The sequence below is a fragment of the Scardinius erythrophthalmus genome (genome assembly GCF_964197995.2).
Source record: "Scardinius erythrophthalmus genome assembly, chromosome: 8".
In the NCBI taxonomy this organism is placed as follows: Eukaryota; Metazoa; Chordata; class Actinopteri; order Cypriniformes; family Leuciscidae; genus Scardinius; species Scardinius erythrophthalmus.
The window spans coordinates 44,166,301-44,187,314 of NC_138228.1; the positions used below are offsets into that span (position 1 = coordinate 44,166,301).

A 21,014-nucleotide genomic window follows, 5' to 3' on the forward strand; every position below is an offset into this window, starting at 1 on the left:
GTAACCCTTAGAATGAAACTTTTCCTGCACTCTCGTCTGATGACAAATCCTATAAACTTTCATTAAAGGAATTTTTTGTGAAGTATTAGGGTTTTTTTTGGCAGCTAACACAAACATTCCCCAGGCATCCACTTGATTTTCTGAGGGCAAACAAGGAGCGATGTTACTGTAAAAAACCATGGGGGCCTGAATTCATTTTGCTCTTAAAAATATCTTGGATTCCAGAAAGCAGAGAAAGAGGAGGAGCAAAAGCATAAAATCTGAAAACTTGCCGTGCCTGAGAAAATTATATGATCTGTAACCCTTCATTTGATTCAATCACACAGTGAAAAACTCTCCTCCAACACACACATCTGGAGTCAAATCCCAGCCAGCAGTCTTCCCAGTTTATTTACACAAACCTTTAACGTTGAAGAAGTACACTAGCATACTTTTAAAAATGGTAATTATGGAAAAAATAAAAATTTAAAAGAAAGTGTGAATTAAGAGTGCAATTAAGAGTGCCTTTTTGACGCACTTAGAACTTTTTATATGTAATTTCATAATAAATTCTTCCCCCGGTTTCGCAGACAAGGCTTGAGACTAGGCCCAGACTAAAATGCATGTTTGAATGCATGTTAACTGGAAGCAAGTTGCACTGGCATTTCTTAAAACTGTTTCACTGTTTCGTCTCAAGATGCACATCAGTTGTTGTTTTTTTCTAAGGAACGTTTATAAAAGCTTAAATGCCCTAATTGAACTAAGGCCTAATCCTGGCTTAATCTAAGCCCTGTCTGTGAAACCGGGCCATGAAATAATATATTACATTTAAATGTAATATTGAATAACACACTAGAAATCAAAATAAGTGTACTACTTTAAAGCACAACAAGATTATTAAAACAATGATTAAAGAAAAAAGTGCACTTTAAAAAAAACGTTTACTTAAGTGCATTAAGACACAAAAGTGTACTCTCACTTATAAGTGAGACTTTTATTTAAAATATGTTATTTGCAAGTGTATTTTTAAAAAATATATACTTTTTAGATTTGAAGTACAATACAAGGGCACGTTCAATACAATTAAGCATGCTTATTTTTCACAAGGGAATGCACTTAATTTAGCACTTAATTATTTAAATTCTTAATTATTATTTATTTAAACACATGCATATAGCGGCCCCCAAAAGCACTGTGATCATTTTGTTTTTGTTTGTTTTATCTACATCTCAAATGACATATGTGGAGTGTCCCTTTAACTTTAACCTGAATGACCTTATTTTCTTCTGTGGAGGCTGACAACTCACTGGAGTTCAGTTCAGCAAATAACATTACCTCAGTCCGCATGAAAGGCATTGCATCAGAGATGCCCTCAGAATTTACTTTTAAGTAGGCTACACAACCCTCCATTAAGAAAGAAAGAAAGAAAGAAAGAAAGAAAGAAAGAAAGAAAGAAAGAAAGAAAGAAAGAAAGAAAGAAAGAAAGAAAGAAAGAAAGAAAGAAAGAAAGAAAGAAAGAAAGAAAGAAAGAAAGAAAGAAAGAAAGAAAGAGAGAAAAAAAAAAGTATGCGATGCCCAGCCTCGGTAATATCATGAAACCAACGTGTGTGTGTCCACAAAGATGGCAATATCTAAATCTTGTCCTTGTGGGGACATTTTTTGGTCCCCATGAGGAAAACAGCTTATAAATCATACGAAGTTATGTTTTTTTGAAAGTGTAAAAATGTAAGTTTTCTGTGATGTGTAAGTTAAGTTTAGGGGATAAAATATAGAATTTAGTTTGTAAGTCTATGGAAAGTCCGCATATGAAAGTGTGTGTGTGCGTTAGGGGTAGGGTTAGTGTTAGGGGATAGAATAATAGAATATACAGTTTGTACTGTATAAAAAACATTATGTCTATCATGGACAGTCCCCATGAAGATGGCCGAAACCGAGTGTGTGTCTGTGTCTGTGTGTGTGTGGCGCGCGCGTGTCAGCTGACGGCTGCAGAGGGAGGGAGTAGCGGGCGACATCTTGGATTCATGAGTGAACGGTGACCGCATCCTAAAACAGCAAATACTCCCAATAACTCTGAGCTTCGGTCAGACCCGAACACATCTGTCTCTGCTGAGCTGAGCCGGTTCGGTCCGGTCCGGAGGGAGACACCGAGACAGACACGCCGAGGTGAGTGTGAGAGTGAGTGAAGACACCGGTCCGGTCAGTCGTGACACAACCGAGCTGGGCTAGTTTAGTTAGCTTAACCAGCTAATTAGCCGGAGTCGGGGTGTTTTACGTTATATTCAGTAATGGAAATATGTTAAATGAATAACGTGTATTAATTGGGATCCGTTATTTAAAGAAAACATAATACGTTTAAAATCGTGATGTCTGTGCGTTTGAATGGGAAGAGCTGCGGCTAGCGTCACATAACGTTACCTCTACATTCATCAATTACGTCTATTTCAGACAAACATTATACATTAAATAATCAAATCTGTTTTTCATAATAATACTATAATATGTATAGTGGACTGAATGTGTTTGTTTATTAGTATTTTAGACAGACAGTCCGCAGTGGGCTGGTCTCAAGATCCATCCGCGAACATCATGATGGATGCGGCAGATTATTACATATCGATTAAAATCATTATTGGAAATTATAGAAATATTATAATAGCCAGCATTGCCATGCGAACTCTTCTATTTTTCCATCAGCAGCCATGATGGATGCAATAGAGCTGAGGATGACATCATCATCAAAATATGCATCATATTCTAACGAATATTCTAATATATTCATAAGCACTGTACGTTATCTGTGGTGGTGTCCCAGTAACAATTACTAATGTTGTTGTTTCGAGTGGGTTGTAGCCTAATCTTGTGTACAAGGACTCACTGTATATTAATATTAATATCACTCAATTTATTCCAGTGGTTACGCCTGCGTAATGTTCAATGGCAGATGAGTGTGTCAGTGACTGGGAAATGTCACTTTAACCCTGTAAAGCCTGACATGAAATAATAGTCAAATATTGAACCTTTATAAAAGTTTGCATGTTTTGTATCATATTTGATGCATCATGCTTTTATACATATTATTATGGTATGATATTATGAGAATATGGAGCTCACACTCAAGGAGGAGAAAATCACCTTCATTTAATTCAGTGGACAAAACTGAGGAAAAAATATGCAGTTTGGTGCAAATGTTGGCATTTATATGGCCAAAAAGTAATATGATTTTTTTTTTTTTACAATTATACTAAAACTTCTTTTACTTGCTAGAAAAGAACTATCAATCAGAAGGCATGTAGGGTTTTATTTCTTTTTTTTTCAGCAAGGTTTGGATCATATTGATAAGTTTAGTGGTCTTAGAAGTTGATGTATCAAACATGATTTAATAGGCATGATTTAATGGTCTATTAAATGAGTTTGAGGGCAGGATTGGTACATTAGTTTGCATTTCTGAGGTCTTGAAGCTCTAAAGAGATTCACTCCAAATTGAAAAATCAGTAATTTTTTCATCATCATTTTCTAAATACAAACATCTTCAAGTGTAGCTTCAGCTACAATACGTCCCAGCTTTATAATGGGAGTGAATAGCTTTTGAAGCTCCAAGAAAGCGCATCCATCCATCATAAAAGTAATCCATACGACTCCAGTGGATTAATAAATGTTTTCTGAAGCAAAGCGATGGGTTTTTGTAAGAAAGAAATACATATTTAAAACTTTATAAACAGTAATCTTCTGGCAACGGCCGTATGCGCGTTCACAAGAGAGTTGAGAGATACACCTATGATGGCTTGAGGGTGAGTAAATTATGGTGCAATTTTCATTTTTGGTTGAACTATTGCTTTAAAGTTAACACATTCACGCTTTTACATACGATCTGACGAAAGAACATTTGCATTATGTCGGTGCGGTATGCTCCTTTAGACTGGATTTTTCAGTAGCTTGATTACTATGAGGTGTATATTTTAGGTGTTTCTGAGGTGTAAACAGAGAGGATTGTAGGAGCAGTGGATTAGAGGAAGATCTTTGTGCTTGAGTTTTTTTAAATCTCTTGTTAAGCCTTAAGGGAGACATAAAAAAAAAAAAAAAGAATTCTATATTTTTTTTTATTTAAATAAATTTTTTCAAACTCAAAGCAATTGGTCAATTATCTTTCCAGTGATTGACAGCTTGGCTCTGCCTCTTTATTCAGTTTTCCAAAATGGCCCGTGAACACTGAGCAAGACCACCACCATGATCGGAGGACTCTTCATCTACAACCACAAGGGCGAGGTGCTGATCTCCCGTGTCTACCGTGATGACATCGGGTAAGTCAGTGTGGTTTGTGAAATGTGTGTGTGTGTGTGTGTGTGGTTGTGTTTGGAATATAGTCTTTAATTGCTTCAACAGGAAGTAGATCCAGGTTTTAACATCAAGGATATGTGTGCTTGTTCATTTCAGCTCCCATCTTTCTGCTCGTTTAAGCTCCTATCATTTGTTTGGCCTCTGGGAATGATGGCACTCAAATGTTGTGACCCCCCCCCCCCCCCATCCCTGTGTTTTCCCCCCACCTGCACCTTCAGTAGGGATATAAAGAGAGAGAGTGCGATCACATAAAGAGGACTTTTAGAGCACGGCCTCTGATTGTGTGGAAGTTCCGTTCTGGAATATTCAGGCGATCGTCTAGTCATGGTCTGTTCAGAGGAGGGTTGCTATGGATACATCGCTGCCAACTCGTACTGTCGCAGTGTGTGTGTTCATGCACGCGTGCAGGGCTGTGTGAGAAAGCGAGATCATTCGATGAAGTCGCAGTGCGTGTCCATGGCGAGCGTGCCTGGAGGAAAGGGAACTCTGGGATGGAGGAGAGAGGGGAGGAAAACGTGTATGTAGTAAGGCTGTGCGATATTGACAACAATAATATCTCGATATTTTCTGGGGTTTTGTCGATAGCGATGATCAGACGATGTTTTGCTGAGTGTGCTATTGTGCTGGTACCTTGGCAGGTTTAGGACTGCTGAAGTTTTTTGTTGTGATTCATATTCTGTGCAGTGGTTAGTTCGCAGCAGTGATAAAAATACATTTTTCCAATAAGTTTAAATTGATATTTTACATTTTATCTGCATTTTTACCTTTTATAAGGTCATTTTTTTTCTTACCTAATTAAATGTAGCCTAAGTTTGCATTATTTACCATTACATTTATTCAATACATTCATTAGATTAAGACATTATAGGGCTGTTACCAATCAAATGATATCAGTATCAACAAATCAATCTTTGCAATGCAGAGGAAACACAGAAGCTACATCTGAAGTGGCATTTAGATGTTAACAGACTGTTTAATGCAGCTCAGAGGTGACACAAATGAATTTATCAAATGCATGAATAATGTTTTGATGTTTTAAAACATTTATGATATATGAAATGATTTTAAAATTGAAAAGATACTTTAATATGAAACTAAAACCACCAGAAGGTGGCGGCCATGAGCGACTCATTGAGTTCAACTGATTAATTCAAATGGACTGAAACCCCGTCCCGATGGTCTTTCCGCAGGAGGAATGCGGTGGATGCGTTCCGTGTGAACGTGATCCACGCGCGTCAGCAGGTGCGCTCGCCCGTCACCAACATCGCCCGCACCAGCTTCTTCCACGTCAAGCGCTCCAACATCTGGCTGGCTGCCGTTACCAAGCAGAATGTCAACGCAGCCATGGTTTTCGAGTTCCTCTACAAGATGTGTGACGTCATGACCGCCTATTTCGGCAAGATCAGCGAGGAGAACATCAAGAACAACTTTGTGTTGATCTATGAGCTTCTAGACGGTAAGATGACTCCCTTTTCCATTCCGCAGAATGATCCCTACATTATTATGCTCGCGTGTTGCTTGACTGTGACGTTGCTTGACTGCAGTTCCCTTCTCAGCCACGAACTCTCCCGCAACTGTTGTGCTGTTGTTTTTTTAGGTTTTGATTTTTATGAAATGTTGATGAGAAAATCAAAGCCTAAAGAAAATACTGCACAGACAGACAGACATCTCCTCTGCTCCCGGAGATATGGATGCTGTTGATGTTGATTTACATTTGAGCTCAAATCAAGTCACATTTATTTATAGAGTGCTTCAATACAGATTGTTTCACAGCAGCTTCACCGTAATAAACGGGAAAATAACAGTGTCATTTCAAAGTTAATCAAATATGAAACGTCTTCAACTTCAGCTATAAAGCAGCTTTACAGAACTGTGTCATGACTGATTATATTGTACCATAACCTTAAAATCCCTTGTGATACCTGATGTGTAAGACATGGCATGGATTGGTGAGCATAGGCTTCTTTCCCGCTATGACTTATTTTTTTATTTTATTTTACAGCCAGTACCTGTTTAAAGGAGAAGTTCACTTTTAAAATGAAAATTCTGTCATCATATAATCACCCTCATGTTGTTTCAAACCTGTATGAATTTCTTTCTTCTGCTGAACAGAAAGGAAGATATTTAGAAGAATGTCAGTAACCAGGCAGTTTCTGGGTCCCACTGACTTCCATAGTATATTTTTTTCCTACTATGGAAGTCAGTGGGACCCAAAACTGTCTGGTTACTGACATTCTTCTAAATATCTTCCTTTCTGTTCAGCAGAAGAAAGAAATTCATACAGGTTTGAAACAACATGAGGGTGATTATATGATGACAGAATTTTCATTTTAAAAGTGAACTTCTCCTTTAAGCTTTACTTCCCTTGCCCATTTGACGGACTTTACACTGGACGAAAGCAATAATGACACATTTTTGGAATTTATTCTAGCCAGATTGTTGGGAAAGTGTATCAAATATAAGCATAAGTGCAATATAATTTAAAGTAACAAAAAGAGGACAAAATTGTCTTATTCAACCGCAGATGTTTGTTCTAGAAACAGCGGTATTCTTGCTTCCTATTCCACACACACACACACACACACACACACACACATACACACACACACAAGCCCTCGAACCTTCCATAAAATAATCTTCTAAGAAGTTCGATAAGGTTGAAGTGAATTACAAGGGCAATTGCAGGCTTCATTTCACAAGAAAAGCGTTGTGAGTAGGGGTGTAACAATATATCGTGCCACAATATATATCGCAATATAAAAATGCAACAATGCGTATCGTGGATAGTGACAATATGTATCGTGGTTAGTTCACCCAAAATAAAGAAAATTACTGTGTGAGAGAAAAATTCAAGTTTTCAGAGTTTTAGTGTCTGTACTACATTAAACTGCTATTTATAATGTTGATTATAATGTATAATAATGCAATGGGGGGATATTTGTGGGTGCTGATAATGGCAAATTTCGTATGTTACCAGTAAAAAGTGGCCTATATTTATTTTAAATATATCTAGTGCAAGCATATTTGTCTAAAATAATTCTGTATTTTCAGCTTCAGAATCATGAATATTTTTATTCTGGTGTCACCATTGTCCTTGGGTTACAAGCACCAAGTCCAAGCCTATTCATTTAAACCTACAATGTAATATCAAAATTTAGTATTTTAATCAACAGTAAAAATGTTGTTAACCTTTTGTCATATGTCTTGGAGTATCGCAATAATATCGTATTGTGAGTTCAGTATCGTGATATGTATCGAATCAGGACATGAGGGTATCGTTACATCACTAGTTGTGAGAAATGCGCGCTTTGCTCAGTTACGATTACAATGGCTGGTCTGGCCTGCCGGCATTTTAGTGTTTTTCCTAAAAATGCTCTACAAAGACATAATTTATACCGTTTGAAATGCAGTAAGCCTATACATTCTATACACGAAGCTCACTTACTGACAGACGGCTGCTTTCAAATGCTCACGTTGGCTTTGAGAAGAGCGCTCGCAGCACAGGACTCAGTGTGAGGAGTTAAATGCACTTGAATCTCAAACTGCTTTTATGATGAAATGAATGTAAATACAGTCAGTTATGTCTTAAGGGATTAGACAGACAGGACAACACATCTGATCTGTCGAAACAGATCTGTTCATTAGTGTGAATACAGCCTTTTAGATTCCCGCTTTCTATGATGTCATCAGTAATAAACAAACAGCAGAAAAGCGGAGAAAGAGAAAAATCACTACTTTTAACTGGAAAACGTTCAGATACTGAAAGATACTTTAAAGGTATAGCGGAGGATTTTTTTACTTCCGGGTGGAATGCCTATACTATTGGTCCTCCTAATTGTCAATCATTCTGGTGAATCAATCAAACTTTTCAAAAAGTGGAGAGGGCGGGTCTTATCTAAAATTCGGAAAGATCCCCCGCTATACCTTTAAGTAGTTCCTTTGTTCCTCTTATTTACTATTTGATTGTATGTTTTGAAGCTAATTTAATTTTTAACATACAATTGTTTTAATTTAATATTTTTTTATTATTTAAAAAGTACTTATTACATAAGTAATTAAATAAAAAAAATGCACAAATAAATTTAAGATTTAAAGTCAGTAAACTAATTAAGAAAAAAAAAAAAGTAGATCAAGAATTGTTTTGGAATCTGGTTGTGACTCCCAGAATCAGAATCGGATCAGATCGTGAGGCCTAAAGATCCCCAACAGATGTGCTAACAGGTATTAGTACAACACATACTCACAGCTTTTCTCTTTGGCCTCACTATAGAGATCCTGGATTTTGGGTACCCCCAGAACTCTGAGACCGGAGCCTTAAAGACCTTCATTACTCAACAGGGTATTAAGAGCCAGGTACGTTCTGCCTGACACACCAGCATATGGTTCGTTTGGTTTTTTAATATGCTTTATGAAAATGGACACCGTTAATGTACCTGTAGCAGGAATGTGGAAACTCAAATGTGTGTTAATGTTTCTGACACCTTCGTCTTCACATCACCGCTCACCACGTGACTGATGACCTGTAACTCACCGCGTCCAGCATCATGTAAGCACAGTTATTCTTTTACAGTTCTAGAGTTCAGTAGTGGCATTTTTTTGTAGGCCAGCCTGGAAGTTAGCATCACTCTGGCTCCCTCAATCAAACCCCAATGGGATTTTTTTCTTTGGCTTTTGGATTATTGCAGAAAATGACTTGCATGTTATCACAATTCTTCGTCGTCTTCACAGATGAACACAGTAGGGATGCTCATAATTAACTGGGTAACTGACAGTAAGAATTTTGACTGATTAATACTCTCGGTTAAACGGTTGAAGACGTTTTTCAAGATTTTTTTGCTGCATGGTTAAAAAATATGCTATAAATATAAAATTGTGTTTTTTTGAGAGAGAAACACTCCCCACCTGATAATTTGCATAGAAGTCGCATTTTATTATTACATCAATTTAAAATACCGGTAAATAAAACGTAATATTTACAAGCATTATAAAGACTACAAACATCCCCTCACGTCACAGAAAATTATTTCAATTTAACGCCATTCAGAACAGAACAAGAATGAAAATTAAACGTCAAGCCAAAACAAATTAATTTAAAGCGAAACTGAAACAGAAACCTGTGTTGGGCTCACATAGACAACCTCGCTCATTCGGAAAACAAATCCAAATGTTTCCATATTCGCATGTATCTGGATGCAAACTATTATTTATTTATATAAACTAGGCTTTGAACTTCACTCGTGTTGCAATATCCATGTAAAACATCATCCTCGTCCGTCACAAAAATGAACCGATACTCAGCATATACTGTAGCCTACTACTTTTTTTCATTTAGTTAATCTGTTAATTTAAGTGAATTATATTTTGCGCATTTATTATGTATGATTGTACTTTTTCTCTCTTCGCAGAAGCGCTGCAGGTGCGTGATGTGACGATGTGTGACTCCTCATGCTCTGTTTATGTTGCTGTTAGCGCATTGGAACTAAACCCCTGGAAAATAGATTTTGTTATTTTAATTCTTATTGAACATAATCTTGTCGGGTTAATGATCTGTTAACGCGCTTCAGTTGTCGATTAGGGAAAAACTAAATTAACATCCCTAGAATGCAACTTTTATGAAGTTGCAACTTGCAAGAAATAAAATTGCCAGAAGTAAAAAGCCAAACATAGACTATGAACAAACCAAGCCACGGTCACATGACATCACCACCATTAAGCTTCTGGCAACTCTTTATTTAAAAAAACATTCCCTGAAAGGTTATAATAGTTTGTTAGGGCCAATTATAAAGACGGGTCTGGGAAAGCGACTTGTGAGTAGATGAGTTTACCTGTTCGATGTGATGACATTTAATGTCCCCGACAATCTCTATAGTCCCATTTAGAAGCTTTAAATAAAATCACAAGGTTGTGTATTTTATGATGTTGAATAAAACATGAAACTATTTTGAGCTTGTGTTCATCACAGACCTTACTTCAGGCGTTTAACCAAAAACCCATTCAACAAACCCATTGGCTTCAGGACGATGGAGCCAGAAGTGCTGAAATTATAAACTGTTTCCAGGTTTTGGCCTACAAAAGTGTGTCATCCCTGCAGCGCTTTATACCTCACATTTATATTTTCAATGATGTTTTCCCATGACACCTCATAAAGTGTAATATACAAATTGTCTGGCTTGTGTTTTTGGCTGTGCTCATGTTTTTCTTGCACGTTCTTCCCAGACGAAAGAGGAGCAGTCTCAGATCACCAGTCAGGTGACTGGACAGATCGGCTGGAGACGTGAAGGCATCAAATATCGCCGCAATGAACTCTTCCTGGATGTCCTGGAAAGTGTGAACTTGCTGATGTCACCGCAGGGTGAGTGTTCCTGTCTTCTACTGGCCAAATAGTTACAGTTTGAGAATTACAGTACTACTAATTTTACTCTCATCCATCTCTGTGTAACGAAACTGCACATGAATGAGGTGGTTATGTAGTGCTGTACCATGTTCTAAAGGACACCCAAAGCACTTAACAATCATATCAGAGGTCTCTCCTCAACCACCACCAGTGGATGATGCGACGGCTGCCACAGAAAAACGGCGCCAGTCTGCTCACCACACACCAGATATAGGTGGAGAGAGGAGAGCGAGTGATAGAGCCAATTCAGTGGATAGGGATTATTTGGAGGCTGTGATTGATAAAGGCCAATGGAGGGAATTTGGCCAGCACCCCTACTCTTTACAAGAAGTGCCATTGGATTTTTTTTTAATGACCACAGAGAGTGAGGACCTCGGTTTAACGTCTTATCCGAAGAATGGTGCTTGTTACAGTAAAGCAGGGCTATTCAATTGGCGGCCTGCCAAACATCTCCATCCGGCCCGACGGCACCAACCTCCCTCCTCCTCTTTTTCTGGCGGTGCGGCTAATTTAGTTTGATACTCGCTCCGATTGACCTGGGAAACGTTTTACGTGCGAATATATCAGCAGTTATTATATGTGTCCCGAATTTATGTCGACTGAACCAGCGATACCAATCATTCGTGAATGAATCATTCTTTTGGTTTCGATTCTTTCTAAACACGCCCTTGCATAACGGTCTAAATTCGGATTCATTCGGACCGCTCCGTCACTGAATCATCTGAAGCGGTTTCTCGGTCAGGACAGTGACAACAAATAGCGCTGTTTTCAGTTGTTTCACTAGTTGTTTAAACACGGCCCAGCACAGAGTTGCGTTTACTCCCGGTCCCGGACTCTAGTATTAAACAGCGTTGCGACAACCAGTGGGAAGCGTTTCAGTTCGACAGAGACCTCTATGTTACAAACCACAAATCACTCGACGATTTAACTAGTATTAAATTGGATGAAACAGCCTCAACATTCCCAACAAGACTGATGAGGAAAGCAGGAGAAACATTGTGGCATGAACTAAATTAGAAGACTTTAAATCCCCTTATCACCCTTACAAACATTTACCATGAATGTGCTGTAGTAATTTACCATGGGTTGGGCAGAAATGTGCAATATTTATATTGAATACTCTGTAGTAATAAATAAATATAGTAAATATATATATCTACTATAATTTTATATAGTATAATAGTAGTGATTTATATTGCAGTAGATTTATTAGGTGGGTAGAGGAATATATAATTCATGTTTGTTATGAAATTATGTCAGTGTCTTTGTAAAGGTGCGTATAGTTTTTAACTTATGTTTAGGCATTTTTTATACAGTGGGAGTGAGTAGCCTGTGGTTGTCAGGTCTCACTGTCAGAATATTTTCATTTAAGCATAACAATTATAAATAAAGTAATTATTATTTCTCACCAACAGTTTGTATAATTAATTTATTTGTTCCAAGGAAAATAGTTGTACACAGCTGTAAATTATCAAGTTTTTATTTGTTATGGTTTTATATATCTGCATACTGTTGGGTATTTCCAAGTAAATACCATACTTTTTTTAGGGTTACTTTAACTTATTTATTGAAACTGTTATGTTTCAATAAATAAGCTAAACCCCAAAACCAACCCACCGGCCCACCTCAACTTTTCGATTTGATAGTCCGGCCCTCGAATGACTCTAATTGAATAGCCCTGCAGTAAAGTGTCTCCGTCACTAACACCTCTTCCAGCACCACCCTAGTTTTCCCAGGAGGTGTCCCATCCTACTGACCAGGCTCAGCCCTGCTTGGCTTCAGTCGGCATGATAGTGATTGTGTTCTGTGCGTCTGTGTGCAGGTCAGGTGTTGAGCGCTCATGTGTCGGGGCGTGTGGTGATGAAGAGCTACCTGAGTGGAATGCCAGAGTGCAAGTTCGGCATGAACGACAAGATTGTCATCGACAAGCAGGGCAAAGGTGGCACTACTGATGACACAGGCAAGAGGTGAGTTGGATGACACTCGTATGGAAATATGTGGGCTGCTGTAAACCATTGAACAAGAGGGTTTTTGTTTTGTTTTTTTACATACTTACTAATTGCCATATAATGACTCCTCATAACGTCAGAGTAAAGTGTTCTAAATTTAAATGATAAAAATTCTACTTTAATTTTTTTTTATTGAATCTAGCATTAGCATCTGTGTATCTATTTCATAAACCTCCTGCAGTTCTAGCATGAGCCCCTAGAGGTTCACAAACCCACATTTGAGAACCTGAATAAGTGACACTGCACTGCTGATATATTTTTTCAGATATTTTTCAATCCCTCCCCTCCAACCACCTGTCAAATAGTTACAGTTTTCAGTCACATGACTGGCGCAGAGACCTGGAGGGTAAAACATTCACAGATCTAGGCCTAGGCCTGTACATTTTTCATTTGTTTCAAGCCATGAACATTTAGATCACCTCTCAAAAACAAAGATATGTGAACAGACTGCAAGTTTTGGGCACTTGCGATCCATATTCAGCTCCTGCTGCAGTATTTCAATAACTACAAACAGCAGGAAACACTTAATGTGAAAAACACTTAACATGCCCTAATGTACTAAGTAGGGCTGGGAAATGATTAATCGCGATTAATCGCATCCAAAATAAAAGTTTGTGTTCACATAATATTTGTGTGTGTGCTGTGCATAATTATTTTGTATATATAAATACAGACACATGCAAGTAAATATTTAAGAATTTTTTTTATTTATATATAAAATATTTATATTTATTTATAATACAAATTATATATAATATACAGTATATTTAAGCAAATATTTCTTAAATATATACATGCATGTGTGTGTATTTATATATATATACAAAATAATTATGGACAGTACACACACATTTATTATGTGAACACAAACTTTTATTTTGGATGCGATTAATCGCGATTAATCATTTCCCAGCCCTAGTACTAAGACGTTGATATTATAATATCAAATTCAATATACACTTTATTGATGATGCATACTATATACAGGCAAGCACATGAATTCAGAGTATGACCAAAACATTTAATTGTACATCAATGGAAAATGTTCAACATTAAACTTGAACTGTGTTCATATTTTGGGTTGATCTGCTTACCTGTACAATAGCATGTTTTATTAATAAGGTGTGTACTGAATTTGGTCCTCTAATATTACTGTCCTAATGCATTAAGCACATTCTTTATCATGGTTTTCTATGGGAAAACTCTTAACATGGAAGTTAGCGTTCATATGCTTGCCTGTATATAGTACACATAATCAATAAGGTGTGTACTAAGCCTAATGAGCACCCAGGAGTACAAAAGTGCTGAAAGGTAAGATATGCCATGAAGTGCAGAACATTTGGACACGATAATTACAGGAAGTCTCACGTGGAGCAAATTCATTCTCTCTGGTTCCTTTATTTTCTGTAACATACCGTCTTAGTCTCTCTCTCTCTCCCCCTGTTGCCTTTTGTGCTGGTACTGTAGGTATTTGTATCTTTACTGAGGAATGTTTTGTTCTGAGGTGCCGTTTGTTTTAGCCCTTTATTTTTTCCTTTTTTTCCTGTTGATTTGTGTGCCTCTCTCCTCTCTCCCGCTGGACTTCAGTGAGTTGGGAGGCAGGTAGTGTAACTCTCACTCCGGACATCACCTGATCTATCACCTTCACTCAGTCCTGTCTTAGCCGTTTGTCATGCCATCAAACGTCTCAATAAAGATGATCTTTTTGCATGGGATGACTCTGCCTTTGCCTCCTGATATGTGAGGAAGTATGTAAGTGAGGTAACTGTAAGTGAAGGAGCGTAGCTTTTTCTTTAGTTCATTTGTCTCGTCTCATACCGACAGTCTTTCCCCTGTCTTGTTTTACTGAAGAACCTCTTCCCTGAACTGATAGCCACTCATTAGAGTCTGTGTTAAAGTCGATCTCTTTTCTTGTGACCCCTCAAACGCCTCTGACCACAGCAATAATGCTTTATTTCTTCTAATCTGATCTGGTATCGGCAAATCACAGACCTTGCAGTTTTGTTGTGGTCACAGTGCTAGAAGCAAACATCCTTCCCAACATAATGGCAGTATAGAAGACATGATGATGTGCATTATGGGTAATAGAGGTTGGCGGTATGACCATTATATTGCATAATCTAATAACTGTATGTATTACAATATACACTACCATTCAAAAGTTTAAGGGTCAGTATGATTTTTTTTTTAAAAGCAATGAATACTTTTGTTCTGCAACGATGCATTAAATTGATCAAATGCGTCAAAAAAGACATTTATAATGTTACAAAAGATTTCAAATAAAAGCTTTTCTTTTGAACGTTTTATTTAATCCTGGGGGGGAAATGCATCACAGTTTCCACAAAATGTTTTCAACTGATAATAATAAGAAATGTTTCTTGAGCAGCAAATCTGCATATTAGAATGATTTTTGAAGGATATTAGAAATGTTATATCCTGGGAATAAAATGTAATTTATTTTAAAATATATTACAATAGAAAAATATTTATTTTAAATTGTAATGATATGTCACAATATAACTGTTTACTGATTATTTATTAGATTTTTTTTAAATCAAATAAATACAGCCTTGGTGAGCATAAGAGACCTTTATAGACCCCAAAACTTTTGAAGTGGAAGTGTATTTATTTTTAATGGAAATCAGTTAAAATAGTTATAATACACTTTATTTTACAATGTCCTTGTTACACGTTACATGTATTTACTGTAATTACATGCATGCACCAAACACATGCATACACTGTCAATTAATATTACTCTGTACTTAAGTGTAAAATGTGGAGAATAATATTATCTAAAGTACTCTGTAACAAGGACACCTTTAAATAAAGCGTAACCTGGTTTAGATATTGAATAAGACATGGTTTTTTTTTTATAATTCACTGAATGAAAAAAACTTAATCTAATTTATTTTGGATCTTGAACATTTACTCGGTTATATTATTGTAACAAACTAAGTACACAAAACAAATTTGACACATCTTAACACATTTTGACTTGTTTGGGACACGTCACACTTTGTATTTTCACATTATTCATCACTCATTATAATACATAAAGTAGCCCTTCTCACCAATAGCCATCTAAATATATGTCTTGCGTTATATCAAAATCTCTACCAGTTGACTCTTTTCTACCGTCGCACAGTATATACCGTCATGCCGCCCACCCTTAATGAGTAGTGTGTGTGTGTGTGGTCTCTCTGCAGTCTCTGCTTGTTGCTCATTGTTGTGTTTCTCTCCTGTGTGTCCCCTGCTGCAGTGGGAAACAGTCCATTGCGATCGATGACTGCACGTTCCACCAGTGCGTCCGTCTCAGCAAGTTTGACTCCGAGCGCAGTATTAGCTTCATCCCTCCCGACGGAGAGTATGAGCTCATGAGGTCAGTGAAGAGTGTGTGTATGTCTGTGCTGTGTGACACATCCGCAAGCACACAATGACAGTGGCTTTGTCTCAGGTACCGCACCACTAAAGACATCATCCTCCCCTTCCGCGTCATCCCATTGGTCCGTGAGGTGGGCCGCACCAAGCTGGAGGTGAAGGTGGTGATCAAGTCCAACTTCAAGCCCTCCCTCCTGGCACAGAAGATAGAGGTGAGACGTACAGCAGAAATGACCTTCATTAGTCTTAAAATGGCCGATGGACGTGCTATATTGGTTGTGTAAATCATGGTTGTGTCTCTACAGGTGCGCATTCCCACTCCACTCAACACCAGTGGGGTTCAGGTCATCTGTATGAAGGGAAAAGCCAAGTACAAAGCCAGTGAGAACGCCATTGTTTGGAAGTACGGCTTGATTTTTTTTTTTTTTTATCTCCTGCTCTTGTATAAGTTCATTACCTTCATTTGCATTTTCATCTGTTTTGGCAAAATGTTTGCCCAGTGCAGTTGGTGAGACATTTGTTTTAGTATCTGGGATAAAGTAATCACTACTTGACAAGGTAAACCAGAATCAGGCCATTCTCACATTACCCTCAAAATGTTCAGTGAGTGAGGAACTGATAAAACCAAACTCGCATAAGACTTCTTGCATAAACAACAATTTTAATGGAAATAAAAATGGGTTAGATATTAAATAAGACATGTTTTAGGATAATTCAGTGAATGAAAGATACTTAATCTGATTTATTTTCTCGTTATTTGGAACTTGGACATATACTCAATATTGTAACTTATGAATATGTCACATTATGCAACACAAGTACTCAAAATAAATATGACTCTAAATTTTGATTGGATGAGCCACATTTGATGCTGTTGTATTATAGACATTATCAGTTAAAATCTCAACTAATGCCCCAAGTTGAGAGGTTTCTTGCCAGTCGTAAACAATGTAAAGTTTGCCTGTGTTGTGTCTGACAACAAATTATATTTCAATGTTCGGTTTTAAATCCCACTGTTTAGTTTTAGCTTTCTACTGAGTGAAGATTTGATAACCAAACTCGCTTCAAGACGTATTAAACTGTGCTGCAACTGTGAAGGAAAACCTGAGAATAGTGGAGAATTTTAAGTTTGTTTCAGAACCGTAAGTCAGGATACTCATTTTATTTAATCCATCCATCCGCCCGTCCTTTACAATAATAAATAGAATCATTTAAAGCTATTAATTCCAAGGATTGGTACCTGACATATAAATTAAATTATTATAAATCAAAATTGTCAATGTCATTGGATGTTGATGAACGTGAGCTTGAAGGGGCGGATTTAAGCGACTAAATGATCCAACGCATGTTTTCACAAAAGATCCAGTTATGTCATTTTGATAAAAATTATAAGGTTAGTTTTCTTAAAAAAATTAAATATACATGAATGAATCTTTCACACTAAAGTCTATTTGATGCATTTAGAAAATAAATAGGGTGAATTTATTTCATGCCCACTCTAAAAATACGTATGAGCAACTGGAAAAGCCATGTGAATTTATTGATCAAAAAGGTGTTGAATATCCATGACCTGCGATGCTTTGCATGGAGCTGATGCTTGTTGTTGGTTCTTTTGTAGGATCAAGCGAATGGCTGGTATGAAGGAGTCTCAGATCAGCGCTGAGATTGAGCTGCTACCCACTAATGACAAAAAGAAGTGGGCTCGCCCACCCATCTCAATGAACTTTGAGGTCAGCTTGAGTCCCTGAAGAGCCCCTACTTCTTTCACACACGATGCAGACATTGACTTTAAACACACTTCTTGTTCAGGATGTTCTGCGATTATTCTACAACAGCATAGTCTCTAAATCTGGATGGAAATTTTTGTTCTTGTTCTGTTAAGTGGCACTTTAGTTATGCTGAAACAATAGTATACCAGTTTAAAAATGTTTTGGGATAACACTTTACAAAATTGTCTAATTTATGATCATCAGTTATAATATATTTTTTCATAATTTGCTAACCTTTTTTAATGTTAGTCAATAAAAATTGGTTCACCGTGCATTAAATAATGTTACCAGATACAAATTTTGATCTTAAAAATCTCTTAGTAAATCCTGAGATAAACTAGCCTGGAAATCCAGACCTAAATCTGAAAGATTAATGGTCTGGCATCGCCTAATAAAAAATCGAGGGGCGGCACCAATCATGCATTTGAAAATCTCACTGCACGCAATTGGATAACACTACGACCAATCACAACAAGCCCCATACGCTTAGCTACCAGCGGAGCTAACTGGTAGATTAGACTCTTGCCGTATCCGGTCTGCAAAACAGCAAAAACGCCCTTCTTGCAAAGGAATGATTCGAGCGGCGTCTTCTGTTCCTCTTTTAGATAAAAATGCTAGTCTAACTCGTTCATTGTAGCGGCCAAAGCCGTTTCAGACAACTGGTGTTCATCCATAGCCATCTTGCAATGTTTACTAATGACTTCGACTTCACTGCACTGTCGTCATCAGTTTAGCTCGCCTCTGGCCCGCCTGTATCAGATAACCCGATGTGATTGGTGTAGCTCGGATACAATGGCATATTTAATGAGCATCATTACTGGAAGCCAGAGTAAACTCGCTGAGCAAATTCAACTTGTGCTCTCGCGAGAACTCTGGATTTCCAGGGTAGAGATAAACATGGATGATGAAAAATACTTCTACATATATTAACAAATGAAACCTTATTGTAAAATGTCATCGTGTTTTGTTTAGAAATGTTGTTTTTAGATGGATGATTTTCTTTAGGCAGTCTCTGTTTAACTAAGCTAAGAGTGAATTTTCTGTCTCCTTCCAGGTACCGTTTGCTCCGTCAGGACTGAAAGTGCGCTACCTGAAGGTCTTCGAGCCGAAGCTGAACTACAGCGACCATGATGTCATCAAATGGGTGCGTTACATCGGCCGCAGTGGCATCTATGAGACCCGCTGCTAACAGCAGCCCCTCCGTGAGGAGGGGGGAGAGACGTAGACCAATAGATGGGCGGGATGAACAGAGGACGAGGAGAATGGAGTTATTCATTGTCTCACTCTCCCCTCCCTCCCTCCCTCAACTTTTTATACGGGGCTCTGTTCACAACGAAAGCATCAACAAAGGGGAACACTAAAAGAACATCTAAAACCTCACAAATCCAAACAAAGGTGCCCTTCAGAATAAAACGTAGTTTATCTGCAATGATTAAAAATAGTTTATCCTCATGAATCACTTGCTATGAGATGCGATGTAAACCCCCACTCATTTCTCCTTTCTAATTCTTCCACCACATGCATTCCAGACCCTCAGTCCCCATTGATTCCCAGCTAATGTGGGGCCCTTTTCATCGCGTGATTAGCGCTGAACCTGTGTTCCTGCTCACAGTGTGGCCATTTCCTGCTCCTTAGTCCCTGTCTGCCAATCTGGACCCTGGAAACGTTACCCTTCATCCTTCATTTTCCGTAGTGGTCCCTCCTAAGAGTATTAGTTTGGTATCGTCCACGTTCTTGTTCTCAGTGAATTGGTGTAAATGTTAAGCCAGTGGCCCCACAATGTTCTTGAGCGTTAACTTTCCATTGTCCATAGAAATGGCTTTACGTACGCAAGTTACCATTTTGTCTTAATTTTTTTTTGTCTCAATATAAAATAATTTTTCAATGTGACCAAAATGAGTTGCGAAGATGTTTGAATTACAGCAACAAATCATACTAATGCTTAAGTCTGTGCATATACAATACTATATACACTAACAAAACGATTCATTTGGTGTCATATAGTGAGTGGTGTGTACGTGTGTGGGTCAGGGGTCCCCAACATCTCTCAGGGACTTTGCATTTGTGAGCTTAACATTTCTGTCTGTGTCACACTTTGAACTTTCATCATCATCATCTACCACTTTGTTTGCTTGACTGAAGTTTACCGGTTGAGTTGGATCGGCGAAATCTCTCCTTGCACTTCAACGTTTCTCCTGAGATTAGCTTGCCTGCAAATGCAACTTCAAAAAGATGCATTTTACTAAATACTTAAGAGGAGGGCTAGAATATTAGGGAGTCCCTCGGATGGTTCCTAGGGATGATCTCTAAACCTCTTTCTTTAGTCTTGATCTAAGGCAGGAGATTTCGGAGATGTCAGAACACATAAGCCGTGTCTGCCTTTAAGGTCTAGAACACTGTGCCGGCTCCTTTCATGTGCGTGACAACTCGACTCCGCGGAAGACGCCGGAGGGTTTATCTTAATGCGAAGGCATTTTGGTTGAACAGCACAGAGATGGAAGCACAGTTTAGTCGACAAAAACTAATGTCTGCCCTCGACTATCTACGTTACGTTTTAGACAACACTACAAACTCGACTCTGCAGATTTAAGTGTGCATCATCGTCATCATAAACTTCCACCGTCTGACCTCAGTGTGTTTCAGCTCTGAGAGATGATGAGGCTCCTTTTGCAGTGTATCGTCTTCATTTGGTAACTTTGTGATGTTGTCTCAATCCTAATAAAATGTGTAATCAATTACTCTTAATGGAGTTAGTGGTTTTTTATATGTTATATAAATATGGTTCCATTTGTATGCCATTTTAAATAAGGTATTCAAGAATTCTCTCAATCGATGTCATGATTGACAGTTACGAATTCTTCATTAAATATTCGTTTTGTGGATGTGAATCTAGATATCTATGCAAAAATATCCATTCCGAACAAGCGTTTGGAGGTTTTCTGGTTTTCTATCAGTAGGCCGGGTGAATCTGCAGATTTCTGGAAGTTTTATGGATGGGTTTAGGCAGGGCCGTGCACAGACATTTTAAGGGGCAGTGGCCTAAACCAAAAAAGGGGCACTATTTTGTTTTTTTGAACAAACACTACAAAGTGTGCCAACAACAGAAAATGTAGTTATTTGTATTAGATCTGATCGAGAGTACAATAA

General features: G+C 37.8%; 1 protein-coding gene across 2 annotated transcripts; it reads left to right on the forward strand.

The window, feature by feature from the left end:
• Nucleotides 1-1,889: 1,889 nt before the first annotated feature.
• On the forward strand, nt 1,890-20,610 carry ap2m1b (adaptor related protein complex 2 subunit mu 1b). 2 transcript variants are annotated; one of them, XR_014030652.1, is made up of 12 exons: nt 1,902-2,142; nt 4,163-4,277; nt 5,505-5,770; nt 8,585-8,667; nt 10,531-10,666; nt 12,531-12,675; nt 15,980-16,099; nt 16,175-16,310; nt 16,404-16,501; nt 17,717-17,828; nt 18,922-19,262; nt 19,397-20,610. XR_014030652.1 is itself a non-coding variant. In XM_081372831.1 (11 exons), the coding sequence occupies exons 2-11, from the start codon at nt 4,204-4,206 to the stop codon at nt 19,054-19,056; spliced, it is 1,305 nt and encodes a 434-aa protein (XP_081228957.1). In that variant the 5' UTR covers nt 1,890-2,142; nt 4,163-4,203; the 3' UTR covers nt 19,057-20,610. The 2 variants fall into 2 exon arrangements, 1 of the variants encoding a protein (XP_081228957.1); XM_081372831.1 differs by having other exon boundaries at nt 1,890-2,142; nt 18,922-20,610.
• The last annotated feature ends 404 nt before the right edge of the window (nt 20,611-21,014 follow it).

Excerpts from the sequence above, each read along its gene's own strand:
- ap2m1b (XM_081372831.1), top strand. The coding sequence starts at position 4,204 with ATGATCGGAGGACTCTTCATCTACAACCACAAGGGCGAGGTGCTGATC. Across the intron at positions 10,667-12,530 it reads CTTGCTGATGTCACCGCAGG|GTCAGGTGTTGAGCGCTCAT; the intron begins GTGAGTGTTCCT and ends GTCTGTGTGCAG. Across the intron at positions 17,829-18,921 it reads CCATCTCAATGAACTTTGAG|GTACCGTTTGCTCCGTCAGG; the intron begins GTCAGCTTGAGT and ends GTCTCCTTCCAG.